We start from the raw sequence: 11,568 nt of genomic DNA, 5'->3' as shown, positions 1-11,568 counted from the left end.
GCAGCGTTGGGGGCAAGCGAAAAATAATGTGGGACGGGGTAAGCTACAAACAACATGGGATGAGGCAAGTAACAAACAGCGTGGGACGGGGGCCAGCAACAAACTCTACAAGATGGGGGGGCAAGCAACATGCAACAAGAGACGAGGCAAGCAACAAGTAAGTGGAATGGGGCAGGCAACACACAAAGTGGGAGGGAGCAAGCAATAAATAACAAGATACGTGAGTACTAGCAGTAATGCAAGATGGGAGGACAAGCAACAACAAGGTGCACAGCAAAGGGTGGGAGCAAACAGCAACACGGAGCACTAGAGAGGATGGGGCAAGCAAAAACAGAGAGCAGGGCAGGAGGGCCAGTGGGGAGCCAGCAATAAAACAGAGCAGGACGGAAGGGTGAATTGGGGGCAAGCAACAAGATGGAGCACAACAAAGGGTAGGTGGGCAAGCAACAACATGAAGGGGAACAAAAACACACAAGAAAAAGAGGGGGGACAAGCACATGAGGGAGGCAGCATACAAAACCTGGTACTCTTATGGAGTGCTTTAGCTAAAAGAAAAAAGTAACTCTGAAAGCACAGAGAGTGGAAAGATACAAGTACTAGGGATTCTCCATGCGAGGGACAAATACATGAAGAAGAAAGGAAGCCAGCACGCACTGCCCAAAGAGAAGCAAGGAAATGACAATGACAATGAAGCCAACCACTGACCAAAAGAGAAACAATGAAAAGAGAATGACAATGAAGCCAACGACTGACCAAAGAGAAACAATGAAAAGAGAATGACAATGAAGCCAACCACTGACCAAAGAGAAGCAAGGAAATGAGAATGACAATGAAGCCAACCACTGACCAAAGAGAAGCAAGGAAATGAGAATGACAATGAAGCCAACCACTGACCAAAGAGAAACAATGAAAAGAGAATGACAATGAAGCCAACCACTGACCAAAGAGAAGCAAGGAAATGGGAATGACAATGAAGCCAACCACTGACCAAAGAGAAGCAAGGAAATGAGAATGACAATGAAGTCAACCACTTACCAAAGAGAAACAATGAAAAGACAATGCCAATGAAGCCAACCACTGACCAAAGAGAAGCAAGAAAATGACAATGACAATGAAGCCGGTCAATGTTAGAAGTGGCGGGCTCTAAGCCCTCTGTAGGCTCACAACATTTTTCACAAGTGACACCAATGCATTGTCTTAGGCAAGACCTAAAAATGAATTGTCTGTTACATACATATGTCTTACTATTGCCCATTGCGTTATTGTAGTCTACTTTTTTTTTTTTTATTTCTGTAATTTTTTATTGTATGTAAAAAAAATATATATTTACATGGAGCATACATGAGTGGCGGAAAGAAAGAGGGAAAAGAGAAAAGAGAAAAAAGAAGGCGCCGGGGGGGGGGGGGGGGGGGAGGGGGTATAGTAATATTGTCCTGCAATAGTTCGTTCCTTGCCATGGTTCGTGGGGTCGGATCGATCTACTAGTCCAAGAAGGAAGCGGGAGTCCGTTATCCGAGCTTTGCTTGGCGTTGTCTTCCCCCCCTTGATCTGCCTGGTGGGTATAGCACCCCGGACGATAGAGTGAAAGAGAGTGATAGAGGTAGGAGGTAGGAGAGTGTACTTCCTAGCTGGTTCCTCTTGTTGGAGTGTCGGTCCCTGTGGTGTGTCCCTCGGTGGCTGTCTAGTGTCTGGTGTCTGCGCCTAGGGGGGTTTATGCGATGAAAGGTAGAGGTCTAAGGGCCTCCACATGTTTGATTGCCTGTGTGTTTTCGGTGTGTATTTCGCTGTGATGTTATCCGCCCCTCTTAGGAAAGTGACCCAGTTGAGCCATGCCTGCGGTGTCGCTTTTGTGGTGTCCTTCCAGTTGCTTAGGATTATTTTGACTGCAGCCGTTAACAGTAGGTCAATGAGGTCGCGGTCTTCTGCCGTTGTGATGGATGGGGATGCAAAACCCAGGACTAGATTTGGAAAATCTATGTGTATGGCTACTCCAGTGATGTCCTTGATAAGCTTCCCCGTTCTTTCCCAGAAGTCCTTGATCTGGGGGCAGCTGAGTAAGAGGTGCTCTAAATCCCCCCTACCATCGTTACAGTTCCAGCATGTGTCGCTCTCTCGGATCCCCAGGGTAGATAGTAGTCTACTTTTAAAGGCTAAAAACTGAGTCTGGCCTGACAGGATTCAGACCTGTGAGCTGTAGGTTAAACACAATTAGGCAGCACATTCAGGAACCCAATGAGCTCTTTCATAGTGTAGCACTCCTACAAGTTAGCCATGCAGCTGAACTAGGAATGGGGCATCTATAGGCCCTAACATGATCCCTTATTAAACAGGCACTGGCCACAAATATGACATGCCTATCTGGCAGGAGTTCTGTTAGCATTATTGGTAACCACCATTGTGTTTGAGAGCCAGATTCTAGGCCTCTGCGACTAGAAACACACTCAATTGATAGGTGGAAATGATTGAACTAATCAGAAAACTGGTATTACCAGGGTCACATCCATTGCATGATTTTGAATTTCTCTGTACAATTACAGACAGGGTCTAGGCCAGAGCTCTTCATCTGTAGAGCGCTAAGCCAGGGGGGCCTTGGAGTCCTGGGAAGGGGGTGCCCATTCCTCTGCCTCACTTGTGCCTATAATCCAAAATGTTTTCTTTCATTTTGGAAAAAGACAACCGTCCCTGCTAATTTTGATAAAATGCTTCAGCTTAATGTTCATTAATTGAGTCTCCTGTGCTGTGAAAAGGCTTTGTGCCAGGGTGCCTGCTTACCTGAATGAAATGAAATGCAAATGTGCGCTATTAGTTAATCTGCAAGTGTAAAGGGTGCTTGGAAAGCTTTGTGATGACAAAGATTTGGATTTTTGAGTAGTAGTGCAAAGAGTTAACAACTGGGCTGTAAACTGAGTGTTTTTATCATAATTGTATTTACACAGCCCTTAGTACCCCTAAGGAGGTGTTGAAGGGACAGTTGTGTAAAAGAAATTGCATTACATATACTCTGGTATTACCAGGGCTCGAGTCGGGGTACCACACGGGTGGATGGCGTCCCCCCACTTTTTTTACCGGGGGGACGCCATCCCCCCTGCCAAACAGCTGGACTTCACTCTTTGGCCCCTCTGGGATGAGGAGCTCGGCACCTTTCGTGACATCACTTCCTGTTGTGACAACACTTCCGGTGACAGCGTCCCCCCACCTCTTTTTTCAGGACTTGTGCCCTGGGTATTACTAAAATCTAAATTTTGAAAGCACCAGTTTATCATAAAACTATTTGCACTATGTGTATCAGTCTATCTTATACTGTGTGTAATGCAAGCATACAATAATGACTTACATATTCACAGTGCTTTCTGTCAAAGGCTGTGACCTTGTAGCACTAAAATACTCAAGACACTATTCTCCACTGCACCAACCAAGATTTAAGTCTGTGGCTCTCTGGTTACACACAGACATCTGCAGTGTATTAACTAATAGATATTTCATAATGTACTAAAGGGCATTTCCCACTGAGCAACAACTTTTTAAAATGTATTTTTCATTTAAGCTGCCCATTATTTTATATGTGAAAGACCTAAAAAAAAACGTACTGAATATTTTGGGGCTTATTTATGAGAGGCTTGCACTGCCAGAGCATCACTTTTTGTGACGCTCCAGTGATGCAAGAGCCTCAACCATACCTATGAATTGTATGGCCTCATAGAAATGGAGTAAGACAAAGCAGTGCAAGTCACTGTGTTGCCTTGCTCTGCGTCAAGGAGGCATTCCTTTGGCGTTGTGTGGGGTTTCCCATGCAAAACCCATGGATGTTCATGCTGTCCCAGATTTACAAAATCGTGTAAACCTGGGGCAGCCCCCATACCTTACGCCTCCCAGTCGAGGCCTAAGGAGGACAAATTTTTTCATTTCTCCTCTTTTTTTCCTCTTTCCATGTTTGCTGCATTCTGCAGCTCACATACAACGAGGAAAACATGTCTCTGGATTGTTTTTGTGAAGGGAAGTGCCCCTTCCTGCACAAAAACAATCCTGCCTATGTTGGTGCTAGGCAGCAATTTGTGCGCCAACGCAAGGGGAAAGGACAGGAATGCACCTCATTTCATAAATATAGTGCGTTCCTGCCCTTTTACATTGGCGTAGGGCAGTGCAGCAAGACGGCTTGTAGCGCTGCCCTACGCCAATCCCTTATAAATGCGGCCCTTGTTTTTTAGCTACACCTTTGATCATGCCCCCACGCTCACTGACCTTTGGTTCCTATCATTTACGTGCGATAAAAATGATTTGCTGTGGGAATTGGGGGCTTTTTTTGGCTGTTGATTGTTGTGTATGATGAGGAGTACCAGGTTCTAGAAATGTTTGTCAGGAGGAGGTCCTTATGCCTGAAACTTTTTGACATGGGGGTCTCTGCATCAAAAAGTTTGAAGACCTCAGGTCTTGGCATATGCAAATCAGCTTTTGTCCATTTTATCCAACACAAACTTCCAGGGCATCCACCCCACCCCCCTAGGCTGATTTTCATATGGCGGTTCCTGTCTTTAGTGCAACACTCAGACTACAAACGACTAGGACATATAACGTGGCCTGAACCATAACCTGCAGTTCAGATTAATTTTGGGATTTCTGCTCCTCACTTTTGTCCTATCCAAGAATATTATAATTGGCGTGGGTACGCCTCGGTTTGGCTTCCGAGCTTGCTGTGTAACAGAGACTGAAACTCACAAAGGAAGGCGGTGTAGTAAAAACTGCCATGGACCCTGATGCTAGCAACGGTAATGGGTGCCCCCGCTCACAAGTTTGGTAGTAAAATACTCTCTAACAGGGGCGTAGCTTCAGGGGGGTGTTTGGGGTGCTACACCCCCTAAGAAATGTATTTTCTGGTGAATTCATGTTGGGTTAAGATACTTTCAGTCGAGTATGATCAGGTATCTGTTGGATTTCACCTGGGATTTTTGCATGTGCATACTGACAAAAACACACGCACTCTACTCTCTCTCATCTCTGTTTTCGAAGTCCTAAAAATTGTTGATCATTTTTCAAAATATTGTCTTTCTCTCACTTAGTACTCGTACCAATCTGCATTCCTCTCTCTTTCTGGTGCCCCATTAGTCCCTATCAGGCGCCCTGATTGTTGTATGTATAATGTATTTTAACATTATATGCCAGAGTGATTGTCAGGAAATCTGAAGCTCACACCCCCCAATCTTACTGACCAAGCTACGCCCCTGCTCTCTAAAGGTGCAGTGTGGCTTTCAGGCCACTGGAGACTGGTGTCACTGCAGTTGCTGCACCATTAATAGCTACACCCTATAACTGAGGCCCACCAAGGCCAAAAGATGTCTATCTGAGGCAGCTTAAGTTTCTGTTCAGGAGACCCACGTCCTAGAAGTTTGAACGGAGCTGTCACTTTTAGGTAAGGGGCAACGCTGATTTGCATATGGTTGGTCGATGGTTTTAATTTCATAAACGATCTCTAAATACTGCAATAAAATGGGTCCTCGATACAGTGGTTCTGATTAATTCAACCGTTTCAGTTCAGCAGTTTTGCACTAGAGTCTGGAGGAGCCTGGGTTGCTGGTGGGGTGTTTGTATTGAGGACATGGCATTGAAGTTTGGGCTAGACTTTGTCTCTTTGTTTGGTTTTTGGGGGGTTGGCAATCTACTCGCAACTAAGCAATACTTACTTGCACATTTTGGATTGTGATGCCCTGAAAAAAAAACATGGCTGCCCCCTTTATACAATGTCATTGTGAGATTAGCCATTTAGAGTGTTCGGTGCATCGCTTTCTCCAGAATCTGAGCCTGCTCCACAAGAGAGCTTTAGCCCACCCCACTATGAGGCTGACCACTGGACGCCACTGCTGGAGAAGAGTCTGTTTATCCCTTTCAGGGAGTCCATATGTGCCTGTCCACTGGGAGTCACTACCGAATTGACCTGTTTCTCCTGGGATCTTAAACAATGCTTGGTCGCTGGGTGGCGCTGCTGCACAAGTGTCTGATTGCTCCTCCAAGGACTACCAACGGGACAATACTCTGGACGATTTACTGGTGTCAGACATCGCCACAGTCCCGGTGGCCGCTGGGTGTCACTGGCCCACCAGAGTCGCCATTCTACTTCCCGGAGGCAGTATCTTATCTGTTTGGTGGCAAAATAACAGGTCTAGGGGGCGACCTCTGCGAGACTCTTAGTGTCACAGAGAGAGAACCTCCCTCGCTCATGCATACACATAAAATACCCTCTTACCACCTCAGTAGCAGTATCGTCTGTATAGCTCAGTGGATTTAAGCACGTACTGCTGAGTTATGTCTGCAATCTACCAGCCACGGGTTTTCATCTCGCAGAAACGCCTTTGCCTCTCTCTCTTCCTTCCGAGATCAGTAGAGCGGGTGCCTTTCAAGTGGTCCTTCCTAGCCCGTCCTTCTGAATTGAATGACTTCTAGGCGCTCTAATGTTGAGAACCAGAGGGATGGTGATTAAAGCTTGCATCCGTGGCCGCGTGAAGCCCGGTATCACACCTGTCCGATAGACACTACATTAGATGCATAAGAGTGAGTATCCTAAGGATGAGTAAAACGCGATGAGAAATGAGTAATACGTAAAAAAAAACATAATATCTTGGGGCGGTCCGGCTGAGGCCCGCCTAGATGAATGAATATGCCGCCCGGGAGGCGTCCCCCCAGTGTCGAGGATTGCCTCCCCGCCCCCTCCAGTCAGGATTCCGCTGGCTGGGGGCGGGGCGAGGGGCGGGGCTCGGCTGAGTAAGCCTTGGGCAGGTACAGCCCAGGAGCCACACATCTCCAGGATAGCCGAGCGGACGTGATCACGGGAGGACGCAGCGGGCACCAGAAGTGGCGTAAGGGAGCGAGCCCACTTCTTCATCCAAAAGAAAGCCTTGAGTCCGAAAGAGGAGCCACCTGCGGGTTAGAAAACAAAACCTCCAAGGAAAGGAACAGCAGAGAACTGCAATCCACGTCTTTGGACTTGAGTGTGTGTTTTGAAGGCTGTATCCAAGGAAGACGCCGGGGCGGTCCTCTCAGGAGTGCGCTTAAAGCGCTTCACGCTCTCCAACGCGAAGCACAGCACCAGGGGTGACCGAAAGGGCTGCGTTCCTCCAAGCGACACTTTTTAATGGTTGATTTTCATATGGATTCTTTCAAATCGTTTCCACAACTTTGATCTCCTGGGATCGCACCGGAGGCTGCAAACTCTCGCCAGACGTGCAAGGCACCGGTGCGCATGGGCCGTCCGCCCCGGGCTGCCAGGTGAAGCGGTTGCCTCTTGGGTCCGCCCGCGATCACCAGCGATCTCTCGATCTGCACCGAAGCAAGTGGGAGCCCCGTGCCCTAGTCCCAGTACTGCAACAATGCGCTTCTCGGCGAGGGACGTAGCGCTGCTCCTTTTAGGTAAGTTTTAGGGAGCTAAATCTGGATCGTGTGTGTGTGTGTTTGTTTGTGTAAGGCCTGACCCCATACCGGTCCCAGTGCAGCGAACTTAGGGTCCTGACCCGTTCTCTGCTGGGACAAGTCCTTAATAACAGTACTGGATAGTTATCTTCAGTAGCGTGTCCAGCGTGCAACGAAGGAAATGTCCCCTCCCCCAATCCCGGCTGCTGTTTGAATGATAAAAGACAGTAATATTCACGGTCCGTGGTCCACCAGGTCTTTGGCCCGGTGCCACTGCACCTGCTGCAACAATGGAAGCGCCGCCCCTGCATGTCATCGCTATCGAGACGATGAAATACAGAGATGGAAACCCTTGCCCTGCATATTATGGAAGGAGCGCTGCAACTCGCCCCAACCCACTGTGCCACATTGTGTTTTTCTGTGCATTCTTGATGTCTTCTAGGCGCCACCTAACGTATTCAGTATCCGGCGTGTGGCTGAGGGCCCGCTTTAGCGTTGGAAGCTCCCAGTGCGACAGTCCTTTTTAGTGCCCCCACCCCCCAGGAAGTTCCCCCTCATCTCTCTAATCATAAATAAATGTTAAACACAGCGCCCCCCTTCACATGTCAGCGCCCTGTGCGACCGCACCTGTCGCACTGTCCTAAAACTGGCCCTGTGGCTCTGATGAGCTATATACCGTATCATCACATCACAGCGCTTCGAAATCATGGTAGCGGTGACCAGAATGTCATTTGAAATCACACATCGCAGTGCAGTCGGTGCTTCCGCCTTTAAGTGTGTACATCCAAGGGTGTGCACTGTGCAGGACCTGCCTTCGTGTGTGCGCAGGGATCTCAGGGGCACTATGCCCAGTATCAGTGGGTAATATTAATATTGCCTGTGCCTCCCATTGTTAATACAGGTCCGAAAGAACCCTTCTTTACTGTATAATATTATGCCCACAGTGGGACGAGTGTTCTAATAGCATTAAAGCCCGTCTGCGTCTGGCAGTAGGACTGTGATCCAATTAGAGCACCCTAGCTAGTTAATAACTCCCTCCCTCGTTATAGAACCCCCAACTGTGGCGCAGGCCTGTCTCTTTGAGAGACAGTTGTAAAATTAATTCTAGCCCTCAGAAGCAGGCTTTAATGCTTTACTATTATAATTGTTGCAAAATTCATTTAATGTGATGAGGTGGGTTTGGGATGATAGCAGGGTGGGAAAACTTCTACTCACCAGACACACCTGTCAATCAACATGAAGGACACAGAGAGCAAAGTCAAGTTCAAAGGCTGCAGCCTTTAGGTTGTGGCTTCTGGCTTGTTTTCTTAATAGTTTGAAAACCGAACATCAGGCTGTTGGCGCTGCCCAGAACCACAAGCACTTTTTTTTCTCCGCTTGGTATGGGAATGCCCTCAAATTGCACAATGCTGGCAGGCTAGAGCATTGGGGAAGACGATAGAGCCAGCCACAGAGCTAGGTAAGGCTCTTAGGAGTCCCAGGTGGGGTGAGTGACACGGTGAGAGACATATCCTTGGTGGGAGTTGGGACCGTGCTGGCCAGGCGAGAAATGGCGAACACGTGGGACCTGCCTCCTCCCCGCGTCCACTGGAAACAGGAGATGAACTTGGACTGCAGAGGGGAAGAGGCGCTGTGAATCAAGCGGCTGCCCGAAGACACCTGGGCAAATGTGGGGGAAATGGTTAAAATACCGAGGACTGCTAAAGAGCAATGCTACTGTGAGGAGTGTCTTGTGATGCATGTGTACATTTTGTTATCGCCATTATTCACCTGGCTATCTAATGTCGTGTCATTTGTGTCAAAACAATAATATTCAGTGTATACAAAAAATAGTAGATAGGGTCTGGTGGGGAGATAAAGGCGGGGGGGGGGGCAGGGAATAGGTGGCTGATGTGGCCCCCACAACATGCCAAAAGCATTAGGATGAGGCTTAGATAATTAAACACTCACAGCTGGCATCTGATGTGGCGTGCAGGCCAGAGTGCATAGCGCGCCAATCCCCTTTAGCTTCTGATCTTTTTGGATTTTATACACCAATAGCCGTCATTCTGGGGTGCTCCCCTGAACCCCTAGCAGCCGTGGGCTGTCTGACATACACATGATCACTTCCTGGTGCTCTTGACGAGTCCTCTAATGCGCCTCAGCCCTGTAATTTTAGCGTTGTGATCTCCCCGGAAAGGAATGCCTGGTGCGTACCTGTAATGACTGTGTTGGGGCCTGGAGAGTGAGGTCATGTAATAGGTGTTGCGTCTTCTAAGCCCTGGGATCCCTCCACATTTCCTTTTCATAACAGATCTCGACTCTCCGACTGTGCCTATGGGTTAGCAGGCGATAAAAGGTGCGCTCCTTTCATTGTCTGGTCCATCCCAACATTTCACTATCTTTTTGAGTGAAGGTGGGCAGGCCTGGAATGGGATTCCCTAGGGCCCGGATCCCCCAGCATGCTCCACGCCCGCCCAACCCACCAATTAATCATGACTTTGAGATAAGGTGGGTGTAAAAAGGCCATGTTTAATGACAACACTCATAAACATGACAAACACATGATTATTAAAAACACATTATCAAAATATAAGCAACACTTATTATTGAAGCATATTATCAAATTGCATTACTCATTATTCAAACTGTATTTGCTCTTGAAATATTCTTCTTTCCCCCAGCACCAAGGGACCCTCTGGTTCGCATCTCCCTACTACAAACAAAACTATCTGTGACAAATGTTATTGTGACAAGTTTCAGTGATTCTGATTGGTATCAATAACCAATCCAACCAGCTGGTTCCACACAGACCTCTGCAGCAAGACCGTTATCCCTCTGGGCTATCTCATCTGCTGCCTTTCTTACAGTTTCTCACAGTCAGTCTGGAATTCTGTTTATTCATGCACTGTCAGGCTGACATATTGCCGTGTGATGAATACCTCGAGACTTTAATATGGCCTCTCCTGTACCAGGTGACTGACATACCGACTGTCAGACTGACGTACTGTCTCATACTGACACCTTTGTACTTACAGGGTGGCACCCCAACTCTCATTCTTCTAGACACATACTGCCTTTAACATTCTGCATGGCTGACATACTTCATCGCGCATGCTATCAGAATGATATACTGACTCTCCCGTGCTGTCAGACTGAATGTGTGACTCCACTATATTGTGAAAATACCAAGCTATCTCTTCCATACTGTGTGACTGATGTCTTGCCTCTCCTATCCTGTCAGGCTGACTCACACATTGATAGTCTGACTTCCTGCCTGTTCCATTCTCTCAGCCTACTTGGAAAAAGTGTTCCCGGGACCCACGCGAACCCTGGTACCTTCACAGGTAACCCGTTGGCACTAAACAGGCCGGTGGGGGTCACAGGAGCATCTGAAGGTTTCTCAAGGATGCTCCGGTGAGTTAAGCGCGCGCTGCTGACATCTGTGGGACCTGCAGGTCAGATGCTGGCAAGATCAATGTAGCTGTGGAATGGTTACCTTTAATACAGGTAGCAGTAACTGCTGTTCTGTACAACGCGTAGGTAATTGCTGTTCTGTACAGCGCTTAGAAATGTCAAAATGAAGTACTAAGCACTATTTAAAAAAATCTTCTCACAATCCAAAATGTCCACGCCCTTGCCCATCTTGCATCACATGGGTCATCTCCGTCTGCCACTAGAACATGGCACCCTCAACTGTTCCGTATGGTTCGCTCCCAAGCAGTGACCACCTTCAAACACCCCCTTTCATCTGGAGCAGCCCCACCCCATCACTGCCCCCACAGTACAGCTCGGTGTAAGAGCATGTTTCATGGGATCGCCCGACAGTGTAACTCTGTAATCGTCTTGCAATGTCTGCCCGGTCATTCTTCATCCTACTGCTTAAGTCTGTTCATAGGCCTCCTTAAGACCCAACTAACTGTATGAAAATAGTCCTGCACTCTCATTTCCGGAACTAGGAACGATTATTATATAAAATCCCCTTTTCCACTAAATTGGCTGGGCTTAGAGCCGGGACATGGGGCCACTGGAATTATGAGGCCAGGGAAGACCAAATTAGGCAGCAGTATTGACTAAATTGTTGAGCCTGAAAGTACAAAATACTGTGGCACATATTGTGATAGGATTACTTCATTATCTTGACACTTTTCTAGATGTTAACCCTGTCTGTGCAAAATGTTCCTTTCATTAGAA

General features: G+C 47.6%; 1 protein-coding gene across 1 annotated transcript in view; it reads left to right on the top strand.

The window, feature by feature from the left end:
• Positions 1-6,780: 6,780 nt before the first annotated feature.
• The window catches only part of TGFA (transforming growth factor alpha), a 57,772-nt gene continuing 52,984 nt past the window's right edge, over positions 6,781-11,568 (top strand). Inside the window, exon 1 of the mRNA XM_086943475.1 lies at positions 6,781-7,395. Within this exon, the coding sequence (XP_086799601.1) occupies positions 7,356-7,395 (40 nt within the window). The 5' untranslated portion in view covers positions 6,781-7,355. The remainder of the gene's footprint in view (positions 7,396-11,568) is intronic.

This window comes from Lissotriton vulgaris, chromosome 11, assembly GCF_964263255.1.
Source record: "Lissotriton vulgaris chromosome 11, aLisVul1.2, whole genome shotgun sequence".
NCBI classification, from domain to species: domain Eukaryota; kingdom Metazoa; phylum Chordata; class Amphibia; order Caudata; family Salamandridae; genus Lissotriton; species Lissotriton vulgaris.
This window is presented reverse-complemented; position numbering and strand designations above follow the sequence as displayed.